Genomic DNA, 24,559 nt, shown 5'->3' on the forward strand with positions numbered 1-24,559 from the left:
AAATTAAACCGTGCAAGAGACTAGGTAGCGGTGCTTGGCACGTGATTGCTGCTGCGTTTTGCTGGGCTTAAAGATGGTGCCTGGCTGCAGGAGCAGAGGAAGGTGGCAGAGGTGGTTTGGACTTCAATTATTCGTCTTCGGCTTGATTTCAATGAACATGGCTGCGGATTGAGAACGGGAAAATGAGAAATTTCTCCTTTGTTGCAACTAGTGCTGCTTGGCTGCCAGGGTTGGATTGCTATGGGTTGTAGAAGAGAGAATGAAAGGTGCAAGTTACGAGAGTTTGGGGTCTTCGGCGAGCTTGAAGTCGAGATCGAAGCCACAAGAGATGTGGGAGTGGAAGAAGATGGAGTGAGAAGACTGGAGAGAGTGGTCGTCGAGGGGCACCAGACGCGGCAGTGGGTTGGGGATTCCAGAGAATGAGAGGCAGAGGAAGGGGAGGAGTGTGATGACACCCATTTAAAAAAAAAATATTAAATGATTTTAATTTTTAGTTTTTAATATTTAATTAATTTTTAATAGGGAATGGGCATCGCCTTAAGCCACGTCAGCACTTAACGGAAGAATTCACAGACAAACTAACGGAAGGTATGACATTGCAACAAATTCGAATATAAGGTTTGACATTGAAATGTTTTAAAGATGGGATATGAAACTGTGATTGGCCCAATAGTTAAAGTAGTTTTGTGTAATTTACCCAATAATAATCAAAAGATTATGGTAATTAATCTAAAATACAGGGAAAAAAAAATCCAATTGTTGCAAAGATATGGATTAGTTCTTTTTCACTTTTAATTTGTATGTTAAACTCGAACAGAACTCATATATATTTGACGTATTATGTTTCAAACTTAGGTAAGAGAGAGTGAGAATTCGACGCTTAATGCTTAAGTTTCCTTTTTTCCGTTAAATTTGTTTTATTAGGAAATTGAATAAGTTATGGGTTAAGACTTAAGACTTGTTTATAGTTAGACAAAACTAAGATTAGGATAATATATATATATATATATATATATATATATATATATATATATATAAGGATAAAATCTAAGGACAATCTTAGCAAATGGGAAGAAGAATATAATCCAAATTGGACGAGTGGCTAAGCATTGGTGTAATATCCAAATTTGTTTTCTGGATTGATTAATATGCATTGTTGGATAGCTTTGTTTGATTCGGATAATCCTTTTTATAATATTTCTTAAGGAGTACGTGCTGGGTGCGGCCTCCGTTTCGCACAATCAAAGTCAATTGTGGTGGTGCTTGGGTTAAAGAAACTAGGAAGGGAGGATATGGTTGGGTTGTCCGTGATTTTGCAGGAATATTCAAAGGAGCAGGTGGCTTAGGAAACATCCTCTGTGAGTTCAGTCTGATGGCAGAGGCCGAAGTGATATGGGCGGTTTGATAGCTAGCATGGAACAAGGATTTGATTTGGTTCAATTGGAAAAGGACTCCGAAAGCCTTGTGGAAATGCTTAATAGGATCATGCCTTCTAATGGTGTTATTGGAGGTATTCTCTTTGATATAAAATGTATTTAACAACCACTGAAGTCAGTAGAGTTTAGTTTTGCTTCGAGTATGTAATAGGGTAGAGCATCTAGTGGCATTGTTTGTTTCTTGAATGAGTGATCTCCATAGTTGGCACTAGTTTGAACTGGAGTGGTTGTTTAATACTATAACTTCCGATGTAAATGTTTCTATTCAGATTTAATATTATTTCACTTTTGACAAAAAAAAAAAAAAAAAAAAAAATCACAAGTAGCCACTTAGTACTATGGTCTAGTGATATTCCTCTTCACTTATAAGTGAGAGGATTTATGTTCGATTCTCGCCAAATGCATGTTTGAACCACATTATTATGGCAAGTCCATTGTAAGACTTAGCTTACTCCCCCATCTTCTAGTGTAGATACTATTGTTTATTCAAAAAAAAAAAAAAAAAAAAAAAACCTTTCACAAGGAAACTTTCAGAAGTGTAGTCAAGTTTATCGATGTATATCAACAACCACATTAATTATATATCCTAAATTGTCGATCAAAGTATGGACAATATCAACAAAATGAACGTGTATCAACGACATATTCACATATTAATTTGGGAGAAAAATATTAGAGAAATTCTAAGGGGATTCTCTCAAAAATAGGATTATTGCCACTTTATATTTTTTGCATAATATTTTATAATGTTAACACAAAAATTAACATTAAACTATAAATAGCAGAAAATCTATAAAAAAAATTTACTTTGAGATAATCTACTTAACGTTTATGAAAATATTATAAATTAAAAGAAAAACTAATGAAAAATGTTTGAAAACTTTGAGTTTTAACCATAAGTACAAAATAAAAGGTAAAGTGAATAGTACTAGATTGACTTTTTAATGTAAAAATGTGATTTTTACGTTAAGGTAAACAGTATCAAGAATTTTTCGTTAAAGTTCCCTAAATTAAAAAGTAGACAGTTCTTCTTTTAAGTGGCCATATACATTTGCTCCAACACATAATTTGAAATTAAGTGGTCGGTTTCTCTATAATTAGTCCACATGTGCACTGTCCACACACGTGTATTTGTCATCACAATAAAGATTAGTAAGATTTTATACTTATTTAATCAAAGTACCAAATTTCACATGCCCCTTTCCTTTCTTAATTATTCGTTTAATTATGCTAATTAAGGTTTTGGGTCCAAGAACCAACCTTATCGCCGGTGCACCCGAAAAGGGTCCCCAATCTTTACTGCCTATCTTCCAAAGTAGTCACCACTCTTTTCGTTTTTTATCAAGTCGTATCTTTCTCTCTCATATTTTACAAATATTTGAAGCCATTTGTTAAGCTGGGATCCTAAATATAAAATATAATAAAATACAAATTGTTAGAAAAGTAATGATAATTTTAAGTTAATTTTGCTTAATTAGTGATGTGTTAGCTTAAGCATTGATTCATTTCATCTGGCCTTTATATATGTGCTTGTAAAGGCTAAAGATCGAAGGTAGGGTTCCTCGAAAGAATTGGTAGAGAGTACATTGAACATGGGATCTAATTTCTATAAGAATATTGGGATGGCTTTAAGCTACGTTTGTTATCATTTTGATGTGCTGGGTGCAAGTTAATGATTTTATAAGATCACCTAAAGTGTATATGTACTAGGGGTGCAACTCGGCCGGGTTAGAAGGCCAACCCAACTCTAACCCAACTTTTACAATTCGGGTTCGGGTTCGGGTTCGAGTTGGGTTTTAATCGGGTTCGGGTTTACTTCGGTTGGTTTCGGGTTGCCCAACTTTTTCAAGTTTTAATCGGGTTCATGCAAAGTTTGAATTAAAATACAAGAAATACCAAAGCTAGTACTAAAAGAAGGAAAAAAAAAAAAAAAAAAAAAAGAAAAAAAAAAGAGGAACACTTCGTTGTCCAAAGCTAGTACCCAACTCAAGTCTTGTCTTTCGAAGCTCCTGTAGAAAAACAAAGCTAGTACCCAACTAAAGTCTTGTCCTTCGAAGCTCTTGCAAAAAAATCAAAGTGTGGCTGCCAGAAAAACAAGTGCTTTCTGCAACTCTTCTATCATAATCCATCAAAAGTCACTAGTGAATCCTCCACGAAGGTGAGAAGCATGTTGCATAGCTCAACCCAATCGGGTTTGGTTAATCAGGTTGGGTCGAGTTGGACAAATGATCAATCCAATCCAACCCAATCAATGAACGGGTTGAAATCGGATTGAGTTCGGACAGGTTATAACTAAAAAAAAACCCGTTTGTTTGGGTTTAAAGTCAGGTTGAACATGGACGGGTTCGGATTGGCCCAACCCAAGTTGCACCCCTAATATGTACATATGGTTCTATCACAATTTTGGCATTATTCTATGCTTGCATTGAGATAAGTATTGCAGAAACAGATCAAATTCCGACAAAAATATTACTAAAACACTCTAAATTTACTTCAAGTCCATATTTAATTTTTGTAATGCATTCCTAAACAATTTAAATTAAATTTCATAAAATTTTAAAATCTCTCTTATAAGCGCACTCTAAAATATATATTAAAAACATACATTATATTGAAGAATAATTTTTAACACATTAGAAAGCCATATATATTCATGAATTGTAAAATATAAAGGAAAAAAATGCATTTCGATAAATAAAATATGACCGTTTTTAAGTGTCAATAATAAATAAATATCTTCTTTCTATTGGATTTCTTAGGTTGCAGGTTGTAAAAACACACATAATATGTGTTTTAAGTGTAAATCTTTCGAGAGTTGTGCTATTCACACATCTCTTTTTACTTCCCACACACATGTTATTTTTGTTTAATGATTTTTCTCAATTTATTTGATCCGACAGACAAAAATTAAGAAGAATGTATGAGAAGTGAAAATAGTTGTGTGAAAAGCACTACCGTTATTTGAACGGTTCATAATTTTCATCAAAAGATGTACGGCGATTGGTTCAGTTTCTTGTGCAAAATTTTCTACCTTTAATCATAGAACAGCATTATCTGTCATATATGCAACGAAAAGCTTTATATGTGCAACTTTTTATGCTCTTTAATTTTATTTTGGGCAAAGCTAATTGTAGTGGTTGCATTATTTCGATGATCACGAACAACAATAATTGAAGGAGACTGTAGGACTATCGTGTTTTCTGAGCCGTCTGATAGCACTACATCATGGCTCTTCATGTGCCACACAACCCTACACTCCATATCTGAACCCTCTTCAGAACAGAAGCATTATTGCAGCACCATGATCAAGCTCCTTACCTAATTGATATCGAAAGAGTCGAGCACTGAATACGGACCTTGAAAGTAAGACAAACGATATTAATCACTTGAATTATAAGTAGATGATCTTAATCGCTTGAATTATAAGTAGATTTTCACGTTAATTTTTAAGGGCTATTCAATAATCATTTTGTCTTAAAAAAAAAAAAAAAAAAAAGACAAACGATATTAATCGCTTGAATTATAAGTAGATGATCTTAATCGCTTGAATTATAAGTAGATTTTCACGTTAATTTTTAAGGGCTATTCAATAATCATTTTGTCTTAAAAAAAAAAAAAAAAAAAAAAAGAGCCATTTTGTTTTGAACGAAATTATTCATTTATTAAAAACTGTTGATATACAACGGTAGAAGAGGAGACCTCATGGGACCGACTTATTAGGACGACTGCATGGTAGTCCTACTCATTGATAACTAGCGCGAGAGCGAGGGGGAGACAGATTGTCAGCCCTCTTGGTTTGGGTGTCATTCTCATCCCTTCTTATTTATGCGGTCACGGTTAAGTCACGTCAACATTTTATATTTCTATTGTTTTTTGTCTTATTATCTCTATAAAAAAATCAATATAAAATATTGACGCGCCTTAACCATGACCGCACAAAATAAAAAAGAATGAGAAGGACACCAAACAGAAAGGCAAACAATCAGCCTCTGAGCGAGGGACCGACTTTCTCAGAAAGGAAGACGCTCCTCCTGAAGTGGCCGTTGGAGGAAATTGGAATACTGTTATGGTCGGCTGCCGTTGGACACATGTTGACATCGCCTCGATCTGCAACCACATCTTCTTACCCCGCTTTGACGCAAGTTTGTCAGAGAAAAGCGGCATTTCTTCAAGCCTTAATTTGGGAACACATGGTTCTTACAATGCTCACGACTCATGAGATGATAATAAGTTTAGGACTTGATTAATTCTTGAAGCCTTACAAAATATGTACAACAAAATTATTTGATCACGAAATATTGACACACTTGTTGACACACTATATAAGAGGTGGGTCATACCATTGTATTTTGTCTGTGTTTGTATTACAAAGTGCGTAAAAAATGTGTATGTTTTATGTTTTCAAATAACATCACCCGGAAATATATGAAGACATCTTATTAAGTTCTTGGCTTAAAGTGTGGATATCATAAGTTTAAACATTGATAGATAGCAAGACTGATACACATCCTTCTACTCATGATAACAAAATGAGAAGAAGTATTGTGAGGACTTGTAACTCAAGTGACAAGGACAAGAAGCAAATGCACTTGACATGAAAAAGTTTAGCAAGGCTATATATACTAGAAGATATGAATATTTGGGCCAATTCACGTTTCTTGTTCTTTCTTTCTTTTTATTTTTTTTTTATTTTTTTATACAGAAGTATATATTTATAATAAGAGAGCGGGAAAATTAAATATTGATATTAAACTCGTTATTCACGAAATTCAAACATATTTTACTAAGAAAAACCCCATGATTGTAAAGCCCACAAAAACATTTAGGCCAGTGATGAAATTTTATGAGCCCGTGGCTTTCAACCCCAATGCCAAGATTGCAATTTGCAGTCCGTAACTGCCCCCATTTTACCCACCAAAACCCCATCTTATTCCTCTCTCTGTCTAAACGACCAACAACCATGGCGATCAAGCTTCTTGTTGCTTTGCTCTACATTCTCTTATCCACCACCGCTGCACAACCATGTTATCCTCTGTATTCCCAAGAGCTCATAAATTCAATGGGTCCCACTTTCTCACCTTTTTCTTCTTCTTCTTCTTCTTCCTTCCCTCCGACCCCAACAGCCTCAATCGAGTCAAACCCAACTCCCTTCGTCCCGGCGCTCTTTGTCATCGGAGACTCCTCCGTCGACTGTGGCACCAACAACTTCCTCGGAACCTTCGCCCATGCCGACCACCTCCCCTACGGGCGAGACTTCGATACCCACCAACCCATTGGGAGGTTCTGCAATGGCATAATCCCTGTTGATTATCTTGGTAATGTTGCTTCTTTAACCATTTTCTTGCTCAAATTCTAGTTTTTTTCATCTGGTTTTTTTCTAAATTCTTGATTCATTTAATTGTATTTATTTTTCTAAGAAATGCAGAGGTTGAGAGGAGCTTTTGATTTTCTTGGAACCCTCAATGGAAGACATCTAAAAATATAAGGATTTTTGTCCACCAATTTTCATTTCATGAAGGAATTTTCTGATGAAATTTTCTATCAAGATTTTCTCTCTGGATTTTTTTTTTCTATTAGCACTCCGTCTCGGGCTTCCTTTCATACCAAGTTATCTTGGACAGAACGGAAGAGTGGAAGAGATGATTCATGGATTGAATTTTGCGTCTGCCAGTGCTGGAATTATATTCACCAGCGGCTTAGAATTGGTAGTGCAACATGCTTCATTTTCCCCCCAATCATGCGTTTATCTGTTTAATATAATCTCTTTAATTAATATGTTTAATGTAGCATTTAAGGTTTCTTAATTCGAGTGTTGATGTAGTTTTTCCCTGCAGGGTTAACATGTTTCCTTCAGTTAGCAAGTTCAGCAGTTCACAGACATCTATCATTAGTTTATAATAAGTTTGGGGGAGCAAGCTACAATCGATCTCGTCTCAAATTCGATGCTTTACATTTCGATTGGAATCAACGACTACATACATTACTATTTGCACAATGTGTCCAACGTACAAAATCTGTACTTTCCCTGGGGTTTCAATCAGTTTCTAACATCCACATTGAGGTAGGAAATTAAGGTGATCTTTCGAATCACACTCAATTAGTTTCCTAATTCAGAGTTTTATCGATTACTCAGAGATTTCTGTGTATTTTGATGGTGCAGAACTTGTACAACATAAATGTGATGAAGGTGGTAGTAATGAGGCTCGCACTGATAGGCTGTGCACCTCACTATTTATCTCAGTACAGAGTGAAGGATGGACAATGTATTGAGGAGATAAACAACATGGTAATGGAGTTCAACTTTGTGATGAGGTATATGATCGAGGAGCTCCGCGAAGAGCTTCCCGTTACCAACATCATCTTCTACAATATGTTTGAAGGTTCCATGGATATCATAAAGAACTTTGCACATTACGGTGAAAGGTTTTCTAAACTTGTTAATTCCTATCAGTTACCGAAAAATTTCTTAGCAGAAAGTCTGTATACTAATGATGTGTGAATTTCATGATCTTGTTCAAGTTTCAATGAAACTACTGTTACTTTCTGTGGGTTAAGGGAGCACAAGGGTTTTGTCATGTGTTTATCACTGGATATGGCATGCAATGATGCTTCTAATCATGTCTGGTGGGATTAGTTCCATCCAACTGATGCAGTCAATGCCATCCTAGTTGATAATGTATGGAATGGCCTGCACACGAAAATGTGCTATCCAATGAACTTGGGGGATATGGTAGTATCGAGCTCCTATTGATGATGCGAGAATTATACGCACACAAATTAAACCCTCTTTTTGACAATTGTAGTAAGTATGTAAGTAGGGATCGTTCTGGACCGGGGATTAGGAGGGATTGTTAATCACTTGATTTGACTCAAAAACGTAAAAACAAGTTTAAAACTCTATACTAGACTCAAAGAATGCAAAACTCAAAATAAGATAAATTAAGACTAAGACTTAAACAAAATATGGGGGGGGGATTGAGGTTTGGACGAGATTAAACTAAAATGGATAGATTGCAAAGAAAACAAATTGTAAATACGAATTTAATGGAATTGAATGGATGGGAAGCTAGCTAAGGGGTTCATCTCCACACATGTTATACTTGAATACAAAATGATTTCTAATTGCTTTTCAATAAACCATGAATTCTCAACACCCCGGGTTAATTAGGTTCGCTTAAATTAACCGTCAAGTTTTCCTTAAGTTAATGAATTGGATGATTGCATACGACAACCCAAAGCATTCCCCACAAGTTCCCTACATGAATTGCATAATAGAGATACAAGCAAGAATCATTAAGTTCTTTGAAAACCATAAGTGTTGACGAGGCATTCGTTACTATGAATTGCATGAAACTTATGCCAAGAATTTACTTAACGCGATTGTTTATAAGCAACCTCCACTACTTGTGAATATAAGTTTATAACTATTAGGTGAAACTTACTTATATTCTAGCGTCATATTCATGCATGAAAATTAAGCGTGCACTCTCAATAAACATACATAAATAGGTTATCACTCAAATAGTTAAACAAATTGAATCCACAACTTATGAAACGCAATTGGAAGTAATCAAATCATATTGCAAGCATAAACATGTATTTCGAATCCCCCCTAGCTAAGGGGGGTTTAGTTCCTCATACGTACAAAACAAAGAGAATTGAAATTAAACATTGGAATCGAGGAAAAGAAACACCTAAACATTCCAACAACTCAAACTTGAATTGTATGAACGTTTAGGCACACTTCTCCTCCTCTTTGTTGTAGCATAAGGTCTAAGGAAAGATTTTGGATTGGTGTTTGTATGGAGGGATGGTTGGATAGTGTTTTGGAGGGTTGGGGAGTGATGGAAATGGAAGAGGAGTGGTGTTTGGATTATAAGGGAAGGCACGGCAACAAGGTTGCTGTTTGTGTTTGGTAATGAGAATGGAGAGTGAATTGAATTGTGAATGACAATTGAATGAAGTGTGTGTGGTTTTTGTAGGGAGAGAATGGATGGGAGAGCATGTGAATGATAGCTAGGAGAATGATTAAAGGGGTGTTGCTAGGTTGGAAATGCATGTGGATTAGGTGGAATGTATAAGGGGTACACGGCACAAAGGAGTTGTTGGTGCTGGAATTGCATGTGTGTGCATGTGAAAGCTGGAAATGGGATGGGTAGCCACGGCATTGACTTGTTTTTGTGCTTGAAATGCATGTGAATTGCATGTGAGTGCATGTGTGTGTGAATGGTGGTAGCTAGGGTGAATTATGATGAATGCATGTGAGTGACAACTAGGTTAGTTGGTGGAAATCTGAAAATGGCATAAGGGATGCATGGCATTGGCAGTTTTTGTGCTTGAAATGCATGTGAATGCATGTGAGTGCATGTGTGTGTGAATGGTGGTTTTGCATGGCTTTGATGGATTGTTTGATTGGGCTAGAGGTTTTACATGGCTCAAAGGATTGTTTGATTGGGCTAGGCCCTTTGTTTTATGTCCTAAAGTGCATAAATGGCCTTCAATTTCGTCCATCCTCTTGGCTCCATGGTTAAGCTATCCAATCCATGCCCAAAAATGCTCCAAATAGCCTCAAAATGCACTTTCTTGCTCCCTTTGCCATTAGGACCTAAAAACAAATGAAAATAGCTTAAACTACTAAAACAACTATGAATTAACAACATAAATGCACGAAAACAAGTTAAGTAAGTCGCCTAAATATGCTCCTATCAATTGATTCTATGGAAAAGCTGTAGCAATGGCCATACTCTCTATAAAACAAAGATCAAACAGAGAAGCTCCTCGAAATTTTTGTCACTATACTTTTTGCATCAACTGTTTACAACATTAAATCGTACATATCAGTATACAAATGACATTACTAAAAGTGCATTGTATATGTTTTACCTTTTGGTAATGCAATGGGATCCGATTTAGAGGTAGATGTTATTGCTGTCTTCATTGTCTGTTTTCATCACGAAACTAGGAAATGAGGTTATGATGTCCTTGCATTGAATGAAAAATTCTATCAGCTTTGACATAGCGTTTTGATGGTTGTAAGGTTTTACTTGAATTGTAATGAAACATAAAATTAGATATTGGTAAAGGTGGAAATACTTGAGGTATGGAATTGTCATGTTCTTCAATAAGGACGGATTGCAATTCACGAGCTCATTCCACTCTTTGAGATCAATCTTTTCGTCTCCCTTTAAGTCTGCTTCCTCAAATGTCTATAGAGTTTCAAACCAAAAGATGAACTTATTCGATAACTGATTACATGTAGCCTTTTAAATCTTGCATGTCTTACCTTATCAATTATCACTTCAACACTGTCATTAGACAGGATCAAGTCCGACTCTTTCAAAAGCTCGAGAACCATTTCTTTCACCTTTCATAATGTACCTCAAACGATTAGTACCTTATCTGTATATATCTACTAATTCAATTAAATGCTTAGAAGTAAGATTTGATATGTCTTCTCAAGGTGTTCGCGTTAATCATTTCGTTAAACAACTTAATCATTTTGTTTACCTTTTTGCGTTCGATGAAGCTTGTCTGCCATATATCATACAATTGATATGCAACTGCCAAATCATATGCCAAACTTTTTTATGCAATCTTTCATACTTATTGCCACATGCATTCAAATGAAAGAAAAAAAATCTGCAGGGTTTCTTACATTAGCCTTCTCTGCTTGGGGTGCTTCCAGGTGGAATACACTCAGACATCGAACAAACTCTTCGAATTCTATCACCCCATCACGTTTCGTGTCAAACATATGGAAGACCTATTAGGTTAAGCAATGCAAAGATGAGTTGTCCGAAAACAAACAGAATGTTTTCACTAGCAGTAAAAGATCAGCATTTCGAATTTAGAAAAACTTAGGCCACAAAGCTCACCCTATGACACGACGCGTAAAATGATACCGAATCACAGGATGAAAATCTTACAACGAGTAAATTAACTTATAGAAGAGATGAAGCTTATTACTTTGCTTATAAGGCCATCATCAACTATAGAACTGCTCAACTTCCTCAACAACTCGTACAAAGATTTAATCTCATTTACCTTAACTGCAAAAACCAAATAATGTAAATGTACACAGTAAATTCCAATTAACAAGTCAGTTTAATTTAAATGAAGAAGCTTAGTTACAGCAGGTTTGAGAAGCAAGAACTGCTAAGTTTTCACATTTAAGTCTCTGCTTCATGCAAACACAACCCATTCTAAACGCTTTACGGATAAAAAAACTGTCTTCAGTTGGAAAAGATTAGTACAGATTGATCTTAAATGTTTTTTAAAAAATCTAGAGTCGAGAGAGCTTGTGCAAACGTGGACTTTGCACGTTTCTCTGACGGTTCATGAGCTTCCAACGTGAGAGCTTGTTGGGGAGGGTTTTGTAGTTGTACAATACAATGTGCCCTAGAAATGGGTAGGTCACATTATATAACCCTATAAGCGTCACACTTTGTCAGCAAGGAGGTATGTTTACCCTCACTCCTTGTTTCTATTGATTTATGGGATGGAAAACTATACGAAGTTAGTGCCAGAAACATGTTTCGAATTACTTGAGTGACAAATCTTGTAACTTTTTTTTAGAGGTGGCACGTTACAACTCATGTATAAGTTCACATATGAAGTTTTCCCAAAAGCTAGTGGAACTTACCGTTTGTGCTTTCGAAGATTGAATTCAAATCTCATAAACGACAGTTACTGACTGACCAACGAAAGTCAAATATTTTGTATGGCTTATGTTGAAACAAGTGTTTGGCGAATGGTACGATGACAACAATTTAGGGCTCGTTGGGATGTGCTTTTAAAATGATTGAAAGCACTTTTAGAGAAAATGTTTTTTTGGTTCCAAAAGCACTTAAAGTGCTTTTCCAGAATTTACTTGCATTTTACTAAGGATTGGTTCCAAAAACATTTTCACCAAAAGCACCTTCAGTTATTTTAAAATCATATCCAAACGAGCACTTATATGGGCAGATGCTAATGTGACAATTAACGAATAATTCTATAACAGTTACATACGTTATTGGCGTGGATTTATGGAGTATTATATGAAAAAAGAAGGGTGAATATAGTGTGAGGGCTTAAATATTTGAGCTCACCAATTAAATTCTAACTTGTAACTTGTAAGCATTTCCACATGCATTGATTGAAGACCAACAAATTAATTCCCTAGCAATGCTCATTGTTTTAGATTTGAAATTTTGGAATCTGGTTCTTCTCTTTAATAAGTTCTCTTGGAAAAACACTCCTTGTACAATAAATCTTAGGCTGATTTTAAGAGACGTGGACGTAAACGTCGACTATTAGTTTTTGCTGATTGATGTGAGTTTCTCGATAATTAGTCATATCAAATTAGGTATCCAGTTTGAGTGTTTTCCTAAAAAGATAACATGATTGATTGATAATATCTTAGCAAAATTTGGAAAGAAAAGAAATATTTGTTGCAAAGGCAGTGTTGTACCAAATTCGGCTATTTTCAACAATGTTTCCACCTGACAACTCCTGGCACCCTACAAGAACAATGGGTAAACGAAGACAGATCAATTCCCTTTTGTTCTTAGGTACAAATCAATTCCATTTAAAGAAAGGAAAACTAATGAAAAGGGCTTGAAAACTTTGAATTTTAATGATAAGGACAAAATAAAGGGTAAAGTGAATAGTATCAAGATTGACTTTTTAGTGTAAAAATGTGATTTTTCGTTAAAGTAAACAGTACTGTGGGCTTTTCGTTTAAACTCCCTTTAAAGAATGGTTATGCCAGGGGGGAATTCTCACTCCGGCTGTAATCAAGCCTTGGCCAAGGAAGATTGTTTATTTGGCTGAAGAAGAAGTTAGGTCACCTATTCGTTTGGCTGAGACAGAAAATTTGGTTGGCTTAGAAGAACATCTTCGAAGTTTAACTCAAAAGATGATTCATCAGAGCAATGTTCCAATGACGAACAAGGCCAAAACACAACCTCCGATGCAAACACCATGTCAATCAATATGGTTATTGGAGATAAAGCCGATGTGAAACAATTCCATTCAGCTGAACTGTTTGGGTTAAAAGCCAAAATCGGCGAAGTGATTATGCTTTGTTTGGGGAGGGGGGAGGAGGGAAAGGGGGGCAATAATAGCTTAATGCATTTGGTGTCCAAGAATAAAAAGTATTTGGCCAAGTCAAGAATATTTGAAGATGATTCTTTATTCAGCTTGAAGCGAGATTGGATTGAAAACGTTGGCATAAAAAGGTGTCGACTAGTAAGAAAGTATCATTGGCCTCCTCCTCATCATAACCTTTATTTTCATTTGCTCAAAAAATAATAACTTTTGTTTCCTTTACCATTCAATTGCACAAACTGATACTCAAGAAAATAAGGGAAGCAAAATAGTATGCTCACTAGTGAAATACAAAAAGGGATGCGGTCGAATAAAAGAAAAGGAGAACTAATGAAAATGACTTGAAAACTTTGAGTTTTAACGATAAGAACAAAATAAAAGGTAAAGTGAATAGTATCAGGATTGACTTTTTAGTGTAAAAATATAGTCGTTAAGAAGAGATAGTTGACTGCTAACCCATGGAAAATGAGTCTCAAGAAAAGCAAGGAAAAGCAAAGTGGCATGCCGACTTGCAAACGGTTTAGCTTTAACCCTGTTAATGGTTTACATTATTGGTTGATAGAGAATCAAAGTAGATTTACCAATGAATCGCGAAATGCTATGGTTCTTCAATTTTTTTTTTCAAAAGAAATTCGTGCCTACTTTTGGGCTTCGAAATGTGATTGAGCCTGTGTGTAAAATTATTGGGCCCTAACACACACAAGTCATCAAGCCTCTCACACCTCTTTGAACTAAATTAAATTTCCTATTGTAGGAATATAACTCTTAGTTTATTTCTTTGACCAGACCAATTGGTGATACGTGACCATACTGACAAAGTTAGTGCAACAGGGAGGATGGAGCTAGGTAGAGGGCACGATGCAAGTGGTGAGAGAGTTTTTGTGTGTGCAATCTATAGGCGAACACGACTTATAGTCTGAACGTTAGTACTTAAGGAGAGGTTTTCCAGTGTACTCGAAACACAGGTCGGTATGCCATGTGTTATAATACAAGTGACAAAGCGCTTATGTTATGACACCATACAAGTGAAAAAATGATTATGTTATGACACATCATGTACTGATTTGTATTCTCTAATTTGTGTTCGTTCTGAGTACATGAAAAAAATCTCTCATACCCTAGCATTTCACTCTCCTTAATTTTTTTTACGTGACAGTTGGGCCGTTGAATCATGTGGGCCTCAGGGGTATTATGGTGATATTTTGAGCCCAGATAATGATATCATAGCATTTCATTGGCCTTACAGACGTTAATTTCTTTTGGGCCTTGTCATCCCGTTGGGTGGTAAGCGGTAACAAACGCTTCCAACTTCCAAGTTTCCGAGTTTCCAACACCCTGGCGTCGATCATCCCCCCATCGCTCTCTCCTCCCAAAAATACACAGACGTGGCGGTCTCTCTCGTTCACCGGTAACCTCTCCGCTCTCGTCGCTTCCATTTCATTTCCTTCTTTCCAATTTTGACCTCTGCGATTCTAGTTATTTTCATAGTCAAACAGCTGATCTCCAAATTATACAAAATCCGATTTTTATTTCTTCTAATTTTTCGTAATTGTTTGTTTAATTAGGTTTTAATTAAGCTGCGAGTTCTTTGGTTAGACAATGGAGGTGGATTTAGTTACAAGTGGCATACAAGAGGAAGAAGCTTTTGGAGTTGATGAGAATTATCACAATGTAAGCTTCAAGTTCAATTTTTTATTTTTTTTATTGAGCTGTTGCAAGTAGTTTTCATGCAATTGAAACTTTATTCATTTTGTTAAGATTGAAATGATCATTTTTGGAAATTCAATTACTGAAATTTGAAGAGCTGCGGTGTATGGTTGAACCGTTTTCATGTAGTGTTAATCGTGACCTGCTTGTTCGTGTGTTTAGATACGCAAGTTAAGTGTAGCTGCTTGGTTTCGTATGTGTAAGAGATTAACTTTTTTATTTTACCGTCATAATGTGCAGGACAATCCTAATTTCGAGGGTGAAACATGTGGGATATGCATGAATGCTATTATCGACAGGGGTGTTCTTGATTGCTGCCAGCACTGGTATGTGTTTTAGACTGTGGCTTTGTATGTGTGTGTGTGTGTGTGTGTGTGTGTGTGTGTGTGAGATAGAGAGAGAGAGAGAGAGAGAGAGAGAGAGAGAGAGCGATAAGAATTTTGTTTAATGACATGGGTTCATCTTGTGGTTTTCCAGGTTCTGTTTCGCATGCATTGACAATTGGGCTACCATTACAAACCTCTGCCCGCTTTGCCAGAATGAATTCCAAATGATCACATGTCTTCCAGTGAGTGGTGCAAATAAAAAGTTATTTTCTTTTTTCTTTGTTCTCATCCTTGTTGTATCGTTTTAGTATTATTTCCGTTATGAACTTATGCGTGATATGGATAATAGAATTATATTAATGTACAACTTTTTCAAAGCACAGTTGTTACTTTGATTTCTAAACTGTCTGTTTTCGATAGTGTTCTTTTTGTTGCAATGGAAATTTTGTTTTGAAGTTTTCTTGAATTAGTGAGTTGATGCTGTTTCAAAGTGGTGCTAAAGCATATGAGTTTAATTCAATGTCAAGGTATATGATACGATTGGGAGCAGCAAAGTGGACGAGGACTCAACTTATAGGTACTTTGGTAATTAAGGATAATACGTATTTTGGTAATTAAGGATAATGCATTTAAGTATACTGGTGAGGATTTGTTCACATTTTTATGTGGCTTAGTCTCTTACACATGGTTTTCTTTGACTTACTACTCGTATGTAGCGTTCATATGAAATTTGAATTCAAGGAATGTGTTATCGAATTCACAATCAAGACATTTGTTTTGTGAACAAGTTTCAACGGAGACTAATTTTTCAATATTCATCTGTGCAGTGATGATGACTGGAGTATTGAAGGGAAGAATAACACACTCTCATTTCCATCATACTACATTGATGAAAATGTAATTATCCTTGCACGTATTCTTTTTAAAATACTCTTGCAATCCTCATAATTTCTTTCAAAGGTTTTTTTTATTAAACTTGGTGACCACTCACACCTGTGTTTCCAAGAAGATTGTACATTTACACTTGTGGTTTTTTGTTCTAAATTTGTTTTCCTTAAATGATTCTACATTTGAATCCCATGAGTCAGGACCCATGAGTTATGAATTTTAGTTCGTTCCCCGGGTTTCTTAAGTGCCATGCATCAATATCTTTTGAAGACCCAGTGCTTTGGTCGTACAACAGAGATGTGGTGTTGTGCTTATAAGCATCATTAGGGAAATATGTAGCTGTTCCCATTACACCAAGATGCATCCGAGAGGAGTTGAATTAGTACTTTATACAGGATATATGCTTTCTTATACAGGAGTGTTATGTGCTCCATGAAAAATAATCAAATAACAAAAGCTAAAAAGACGAGTTTGGAGGTTAATGTGGCTCTAAACTAAAGTAATGGTTAAAAGTAAGGCTAATGCTAGGTGTTGAAAAAGACTTTTCAAGTCATTCCCATTTAGATCCGATTCAGAAACCCCCATTGTTTCCTTTTCTTCCCAAGGCTGTTTGTCTTTATTTTGTCTTCAAGTTTACTTTTCAGCATTTGATCAAATGATATCACATTCTTTTGTTACTTTATCATTTTCTAGGCAATTTCCTGCTTGGATGGAGATGGCTGCAAAATTCGAAGTGGATCAGTGGCTATTGAGGGAGATTCCAATCTCGATACATCAATTGCTTGTGATTCATGTGACTTATGGTAAAGAATCAAGCAATGTGTTACATTAACTCTTTCCAAACGGATAAATGATTTTGTAAAAATGTTGTTTTCTAATTGCTTTTTGACTTGACTTGAGACAGGTACCATGCTTTCTGTGTGGGATTTGATCCGGAGGGCACATCTGAGAGTACATGGTTATGCCCCAGGTAAGTTACATGGAGATCATTCCTTTGTTCATTGGTGTTGCACTGTTGCTCCTTTGCCAAGTCTAGTCCGTGGCTTTTCCTTATAGCTTCAGTTTCATTAAATTATCAATAACAACTTGTCATGCATGTGCCAAGCGTTGGTGATAATTAAAATCAATGTTAATGGAGATAATTAGGTTGTGGGTCCTTTCTATGGGAGTTTTGTTTTTGTTGTGGAGATCCCTATCTTGAGTTGTCAACCAATTAGATTAAAAATTCAAATCAGGTAATGATACCATCTCATTTGTGACTCCGGGACAAAGACAACCATTTATGTTCACAATTGCTGCCAAGTAACAATCCCTCTACGCTTGGACTGATTAGTGAGCTTTGGTTATCTTTATTTATGTACTCAAGATTCAGGCATAATTGATTACAAAGTTCTCTTTTTTCCTAAAATTCCTAGGTCTCCTCTTTTCATATATCTTGTCATACTGATTTTTTTTTAATTATGGTTTTTTTTTTTTTTTTTTTGCCTTTCGTTCTGTAGATGTGTAGCTGATGAAATGACAAAAAAATCAGATGCAGATTCAGTACAGAGGTCTAACAGACAGTATGGTCCAGAAAATGCTAATGGTAAACCTGTAGCTGAGGATAATCTTTCTAGAAAGGTATCTGTATCTGTTGCTGATAGTGGTGAGACGGCTGTTGTGGTCTCAATGGTTGGCGAAAATCATTGGTTTGGAGGACCAAGTGAGAGCGTTTTGCCAACTGGTGAAGTTGGAAAGGACCTGGAAACTAAAGAATTGGTATCGTCTTCTGATGATAGCCACAAATTGAGAAAACTTTCCCCGGAAAGAACTATTAACCAACCAGTTATTGTAGCTCAGCAACTAAAACTGTCCATTTCCAATGATACCTCCAGTTTACCTTCAAATTCTTTAGCACAAAAGCCTAGTAGTTTTGATGGCATCATGAATCCTTCCGGAAAGTCCTTTAATGAATCACAGAGTGATAACAAACAGTCTGACAGTGACTCCAATATGGGTCTTCATCTTGGGTTATCTGTGGGCACATTTTTGTCTGGTAATTTACATATTTTTCCTTTTTTGAGCCTCCTCTATTTCATGTTAGGATAGTATATAGCTGAAGTTTTCATATGCTTATTGTTGAAATGTTTCTTGTTAATGGGTCTTCATACATTTTTGTCTGGTGATTTACAACAGTAACTCATGTACCATTTATTTATTGTTGAAATGTTTCTAGCTGACACTCTCGTACCAAAAGAAGTGATTGAGGATGTGAAACAGCATGATCCCTGGGAAGGATATTCACCAATAGGTATATTGAGACATTATTTACTGTGTTTAATTTTTCTTGGGAGCGGAACCAAACAGATTTCAAAAATTAAATTGTTTATTCACCAGTCACTCATGCGCTTTTCTTAATTATGGAAATGTTTTCAGCTGACGAGATTGTACCAGATACTAATTTGGATTCCCCTGGATCGACTGCTGGTGGAAAGAGAAAGCGAATTGATTGCAGGTCACTTGTCATTCTTATATGGTTTTCAGCAATTAGTGCTAGCTATGTAACCTCAGGTTTTGTTACTGCTATCCTCTTTCATATTATGTCACCATCAGTTGTGTAATTGTCGATATAGTATTCCTAAATTATGTTGGATGTATTTTTTTCTACTACCCTCAACTCTGCATGTCACCGATGTTTCTTACATTAAGTTGGATGTTTTGTGTTTCCATTATCCATAGTAGACCTTGATTCATTCAGATGGCATGTTTCTCGTGTATTAGATTTTGGGTTCATAGGGCTTATCTCTTTTTCTTGTCTTTTGGTTTCCAGTAAGGTGGTAACTATATTTCTAATTCCATTGTATTATGGTAGTTTGTAGATTAAACCAAACCAGCATGTTTTTGTGCAATTATTGTCTTATAACTTATTCACATTAAAAATACATGCATGCAACACAAATTTTCAATTTCTGCTTCCTCTTTATAGATTTCCTCAAAAGCTCTCTTTTATTTCCCTTTGATGCAATACAAACTCATCACGAAAATATCAAAAAGCATTAAGAAAATGTTGGCAGAAGTCAATTCAACTGGTTGAACAAAAATGCAGGTTAATTTAAGTGGTTTCACTATCCTCACATTTGTATCTTAGCCATCTTCTATTTTTATTGTCATTTTCTTGAAAAAATTGTATTTCAAATGTCGATTTGCTTGCTTTAGATGCTTCGTAGCAAGTAGAACAAGGGTTCTGACTTTATTTTACCTTGACTTTTTGAAATAATAGTGATGACGTCCATATTGATTATGGTGGAGATACTGACCCTGAGATTGAGACCAAAGTTTCTGTTAAGAAACTCAGAAAGGATGAGAAAACACAACCCACAGCTTCCAATGACCAAGCCAAAGAATCTGTTCCAGATGACTCTCAAAACTGTTCTATACTGACTGTAGCTCCTAAAGATAGTACGTTATCATCTCCTCCTGTTGAGGGGAACACCACTTCCGATATAATGAGCATTGTTCGAACTACGAAGCGTAAATCTTCTAAGGGCCTTGCAAGCTCTAATCCTGCAGATAAATTATCACAAGAACAAGAAACTGTGCCTGGTTTGAGAGTCAAAAAGATCATGAGGAGAGCCGCTGAGGACAAGGACTCGTCTGTGACAGTTCAGACACTGAGAAAAGAAATAAGAGAAGCTGTTGGTAAAATTTCTTCAAAAGGTATTGGCGAAAACCTTTTCAATCCAAAGCTTCTTCATGCCTTCAGGACCGCTGTAGCAGGACCTCAAACTGAACCTGTTAAGAAGGTACCAGATTTGGCACCGAAGGCAAGGAAGGCAATGTTGCAGAAGGGAAAAGTACGTGAGAATCTAACAAAGAAGATTTATGGGACATCAAATGGAAGAAGAAAACATGCATGGGACCGGGACTGGCAAATTGAATTTTGGAAGCACCGCTGCATAGGAACTACAGAGCCTGAAAAGATTGAGACTTTGAAGTCAGTCCTTAACCTTCTGAAAGAGAGGTCAGAGCGTGCAGATACAGAGCAGGAGTCCGATAAGCAGTCCACAAATCCAATTCTTTCCAGGTTGTATTTAGCAGATATATCTGTACTCCCAAGAAAAGATGATATTAAGCCTCTCTTAGCTCTTAAAACTGGTGGTAATTCAGAGCAGAATAGTAAACAGCTTACCTTGAAGGAAAATTCTTCCAAGTCATCTCTTAATGTTTCTACATCAAATTCCACAGAAACGAATAAGGTTTCATCAAAAGGCAGGGCTCCTTCATTGGAGAAATATGGGAATAAGAATAATGTTCCGAGCTCAGAGAATGGTGCTGCACCTAACAAAGTACATCAAGACAAACGCTTGGAAGGGTCCTTGGTTTCTTCATCTGGTGCTTCCAAATCCAAAACCACGAGTGAAGTGGTTGATAAAACTGGAGATGTAAAAACTGACAAAAGAAAATGGGCTCTAGAGATTCTTGCCAGGAAAAGTGGTGCTGGCACGAACACGACAAATGAAAAACAGGAAGATAACACACTCAAAGCAAATTACCCTTTGCTAGTATGTAACAGCTTTACTTTTAAAACCATTCGTTTATGCTGTTTGGCTCTGCAGATTATATAATATAATTTTGTGATTGCTTTGAGCAGGCTCAATTGCCGATAGACATGAGACCAGTTTTGGCATCCAGTCGTCATAATAAGATCCCCTTATCAGTGAGGCAGGTAAGAACTTCTTTGTGTATGCTTCTATTAACCAAGATTGGTGCGTGTTAGATATTGATATAATTAAATCTCTTGTTAGGTTACTCTTATAAGTTCTATTTTATAATAAAAGGTTGGGAACATGAAAAGGGTGTTCTGCCTTCTGTTGGTCTTTGAATGGAAATTACAGGGGGAAAAAGTTTTGACTTTCTTATGAGGAAATGGTAGAAATGAACCTCGCCGCCTAATTTTGAATAAGCTTGCATGAGGAATGATTCATTAAGCAAACATATGCTAGGCATACAACTGCTTCCACCACCATCTCAATCAAACCACCACTCCGATGAGAGCATTAACATGAGTTTCTTAGGATATGTTAGTACGAATTAAAAAAAATCTTTTTAGCCTCATTTATTTGTTTAATTTCATGAAACTGGAGGCTAATTGGTGGTTTGGACTTGTTAATCATCTGCCTTGCAGGCACAGCTGTATCGTCTGACTGAGCACTTCTTGAAGAAAGCAAATCTGCCGGTGATCCGGAGAACTGCGGATACGGAGTTAGCTGTTGCAGATGCAATTAATATAGAAAAGGGGGTTGCTGATAGGTCAAGCAGCAAGCTAGTGTATACAAATCTATGTTCCCAGGAGATATTGCGTCGTTCAGAAAATAGGAAATCTAGTGCGGGTGCAGCCCCAGTACATGGTTCATCCCCATCTTCAGTCCCCACTGATAGAGCAGAACAAGCTGCCAATGAACTTTCAACCGATCGTGTAATTGAAGCAGCACTGAGAAATGCTGGTCTTCTGTCCGATTCTCCTCCAAATAGTCCACATCCTGATTTGGAAGTTCCTGCTGAAGAAGATGGCCCCGCAGCAGATATCAGAGAGGAAGGGCCTCATAATGTCTTTGAAATGGATTTTCAGCCTGATCTGGACATATATGGTGATTTTGAGTATAATTTGGAAGATGAAGACTACATTGGTGCCGCTGCTGCAAAAGTAACTAATCCACAACCAGACGAAGGGGCGCCGAAATTGAAATTGGTGTTCTCTACACTTCAGCCTGAAAGATCTAATCATAATCTAGATCTTGAGAAGCCTGAGACAATGGTTGAAGTACGAAAAGATTCTTCCAGCATGCTCGAGAATCATACTTGTTCAGGTTTGAAAAACTCCATCACGGAGGGTGCCAATGATGAGACTAGCGTTCCCTTGGAATCCTTATTCGGCAAAGAAGGTGAAGAGCTCACTGTTGCAGAATGTGAAGAATTATATGGACCCGATAAAGAACCACTGATAAAAAGTTTTCCAGAAGCATCAGAAAAGCTATCTGGATTGATTGACGAAGCTTTGGTTAAAGATAAAGATTCTGAAGAGAATGAAGATTGTGTGCCAAAGCCAAAGCCAAAGCCAAACCAAGCAGTAAAAACAAATGAATTGGGTAAGAAGAACAATGCGCAAAATATGCTTGTTGCCAGCGTTGGTTGCAACTCCTCTGCTGGAGAAGATTCAGTGAACCATCCACAACCAGGTGGAAATGTTAAAACTAAGAAGAAATCGAGTACGGAGTGCAACAATCAGTCTAATAGCAACAGTACTGTGTCTAAGAAGGTTTTTCCCAGCCACTTTTCCCTAAAACTTATACTTACCTTTAGATTGCTCCTTTCGTTCTGTAAATCCGCATGAACGGATTTTTCTGTTCATGAACTTAACGTAATTGAATTAGGAGAGTTTCTTCTCCAATACGTCATTTTGGCTGACTTGTTTCCAATCCTTCACAGGTGGAAGCCTACATTAAGGAGCACATCAGACCACTATGCAAGAGTGGCGTTATTACGGCTGAACAGTATAAGTGGGCTGTGGCGAAAACAACTGATAAGGTTATGAAATACCATTCTCAATCCAAGAATGCAAATTTCCTGATCAAGGAAGGTGAGAAGGTGAAGAAACTCGCCGAGCAGTACGTTGAGACAGCCCGACACAAGGAAGAAGCTGATCCTCTGTAACGACAGTCATTTTCAGCTCTCAAATTATTCACTTATTCAGAACCTCCACTGATCTGTAAATAGTTTCGAGAGACCTTATATAAGCACCCCGAACCCAAACATTGTATAAGTTGAGGAAGGAACTTGTGTCCGGGCGCTTATGATATATTCAGGTGAGTTTTCCTGCGTGAGCTTTTCGACCATATACAAGAATTTCATCACTTACTCTTGATGCAACTAAGAATCATGTAGTTAAAAATGGTATCACGGCCCTCTCCACTTGTGAGTAGGAGTTCTCAGTTCGACTTGCTTGGTTGGGGGTTTATTATCATTGTTGGTTCATTGTGTGACTTAGTCTAAATTCTCAACCCGTTAAATAAAATATCGTTGTATAAAAGAATAAAAGATAATTTAGCCAAAAATTAATAAAAACTTAATTATTTAAATATGTATCGATGACATATTTTTGTTTTAAACTTAAATCAATGATATATTTTTATTAATTAGGCCTAGATCAATGATGAATGTCATATAAGCTTTAAGTGATTATAAATACTAAGAATTTGACTTTTCTATCCATATTTACTTATCTCTGTTTATATTTTAACACAGTTATGTCCAACCAACCCTTAACTATCTCCTCTTCACTGTCTCCTCTCTCTCTCTCTCTCTCTCACTGCAACAAAATGTTTGAATTCATAGAACATGAAACAAACACTTCAAGGCAGTGTCGAAATCACATAAACTTTCAAATATCAAGGTACAATCACAAAACATGAAATAGACACTACAACACAGTGTTTGAATCCACATAAACTATTTGAATATTAATGCACAATCACAGAACATGAAACAAACAGTGCATTGTAATGTCTGAATCTACATAAGAGGAAACAGACAGTGTTGGAATCACAAACTTTTGAATATCAAAGTACAATTGTAGAACAAGAAACAAACGCTGCAATGTAGTGTCTAAATCCACGAAAACTATTTGAATATCAATGCCCAAGCACAAAACATGAGACAAACACTGCAACAAAGTGTCTGAATCCACATAATAAGAAATATAGACACCGCGTTGCAGTTGGTGGCTGTCACATGCTTTTTTGAATATCAATGTACAATCACAAAATAGGAAACAGAAACTGCAATACAGTGTCTGAATTCACAAAACATTTTGAATATCAATGTACAATCGTAGAACAGGAAATCGACATTGTGTTGCAATATCTGAATCCACAAAACTTAGAATTTGAAATGGAGTATATAACCTAAGAAAAATAGCATGATGAGTGGGGATTAGACTAAAGACATAGCCACCATGAATAAACATATATAGAGCCAACACATATATCCAAACAGACTAAATCTGTGATATGTCCAAACCAATTTTAACATCCAAACAAGCTTAAATTCAAAACCCAAAAAAGTGTATTGTGCAAA

General features: G+C 36.3%; 3 protein-coding genes across 4 annotated transcripts; 2 read left to right on the plus strand and 1 right to left on the minus strand.

Annotated features, from left to right (window-relative positions):
• Positions 1-5,935: 5,935 nt before the first annotated feature.
• Positions 5,936-7,980, plus strand: LOC103933920 (GDSL esterase/lipase At1g71691-like). The gene is made up of 3 exons (XM_048566757.1): positions 5,936-6,751; positions 7,271-7,497; positions 7,597-7,980. Exons 1-3 carry the CDS (start codon positions 6,280-6,282, stop codon positions 7,933-7,935), a joined length of 1,038 nt encoding a protein of 345 aa, XP_048422714.1. The 5' UTR covers positions 5,936-6,279; the 3' UTR covers positions 7,936-7,980.
• A 2,365-nt stretch (positions 7,981-10,345) lies between these two features.
• LOC103933909 (calcineurin B-like protein 5) lies at positions 10,346-11,637 on the minus strand. Its single transcript, XM_048566552.1, has 6 exons — positions 11,568-11,637; positions 11,403-11,485; positions 11,092-11,199; positions 10,944-10,967; positions 10,720-10,800; positions 10,346-10,642 (listed from the first exon to the last, which is right to left on the minus strand). The coding sequence occupies exons 1-6, from the start codon at positions 11,635-11,637 to the stop codon at positions 10,346-10,348; spliced, it is 663 nt and encodes a 220-aa protein (XP_048422509.1).
• A 3,156-nt stretch (positions 11,638-14,793) lies between these two features.
• Positions 14,794-23,341, plus strand: LOC103933908 (uncharacterized protein At4g10930). Of its 2 annotated transcripts, XM_048566583.1 has the most exons (15): positions 14,794-14,934; positions 15,092-15,197; positions 15,474-15,559; positions 15,711-15,801; positions 16,087-16,136; positions 16,387-16,456; positions 17,141-17,250; positions 17,352-17,417; positions 17,947-18,482; positions 18,663-18,737; positions 18,863-18,941; positions 19,707-20,988; positions 21,078-21,152; positions 21,612-22,742; positions 22,913-23,341. In XM_048566583.1, exons 2-15 carry the CDS (start codon positions 15,126-15,128, stop codon positions 23,135-23,137), a joined length of 3,948 nt encoding a protein of 1,315 aa, XP_048422540.1. In that variant the 5' UTR covers positions 14,794-14,934; positions 15,092-15,125; the 3' UTR covers positions 23,138-23,341. The 2 variants fall into 2 exon arrangements, with proteins under 2 accessions (XP_048422540.1, XP_048422541.1); XM_048566584.1 differs by lacking the exons at positions 14,794-14,934; positions 15,092-15,197 and having other exon boundaries at positions 15,509-15,559; positions 17,979-18,482.
• Positions 23,342-24,559: the final 1,218 nt, after the last annotated feature.

Source organism: the organism of the source record quoted next, unplaced genomic scaffold (assembly GCF_019419815.1).
Source record: "Pyrus x bretschneideri cultivar Hongxiangsu unplaced genomic scaffold, Pyrus_bretschneideri_v1 Contig42, whole genome shotgun sequence".
Lineage (NCBI taxonomy): Eukaryota > Viridiplantae > Streptophyta > Magnoliopsida > Rosales > Rosaceae > Pyrus > Pyrus x bretschneideri.

Coding starts and splice junctions, on each gene's coding strand:
- LOC103933920 (XM_048566757.1), top strand. CDS start 6,280: ATGAGCCCGTGGCTTTCAACCCCAATGCCAAGATTGCAATTTGCAGTC. Junction 6,752..7,270: donor AATCCCTGTTGATTATCTTG/GTAATGTTGCTT, acceptor TTTTCCCTGCAG/GGTTAACATGTTTCCTTCAG. Junction 7,498..7,596: donor TTTCTAACATCCACATTGAG/GTAGGAAATTAA, acceptor TTGATGGTGCAG/AACTTGTACAACATAAATGT.
- LOC103933909 (XM_048566552.1), bottom strand. CDS start 11,637: ATGGGTTGTGTTTGCATGAAGCAGAGACTTAAATGTGAAAACTTAGCA. Junction 10,968..11,091: donor CCCAAGCAGAGAAGGCTAAT/GTAAGAAACCCT, acceptor GATATATGGCAG/ACAAGCTTCATCGAACGCAA. Junction 10,643..10,719: donor TTGAAGTGATAATTGATAAG/GTAAGACATGCA, acceptor GAAACTCTATAG/ACATTTGAGGAAGCAGACTT.
- LOC103933908 (XM_048566583.1), top strand. CDS start 15,126: ATGGAGGTGGATTTAGTTACAAGTGGCATACAAGAGGAAGAAGCTTTT. Junction 17,251..17,351: donor TGTGATTCATGTGACTTATG/GTAAAGAATCAA, acceptor GACTTGAGACAG/GTACCATGCTTTCTGTGTGG. Junction 18,483..18,662: donor TGTGGGCACATTTTTGTCTG/GTAATTTACATA, acceptor AAATGTTTCTAG/CTGACACTCTCGTACCAAAA.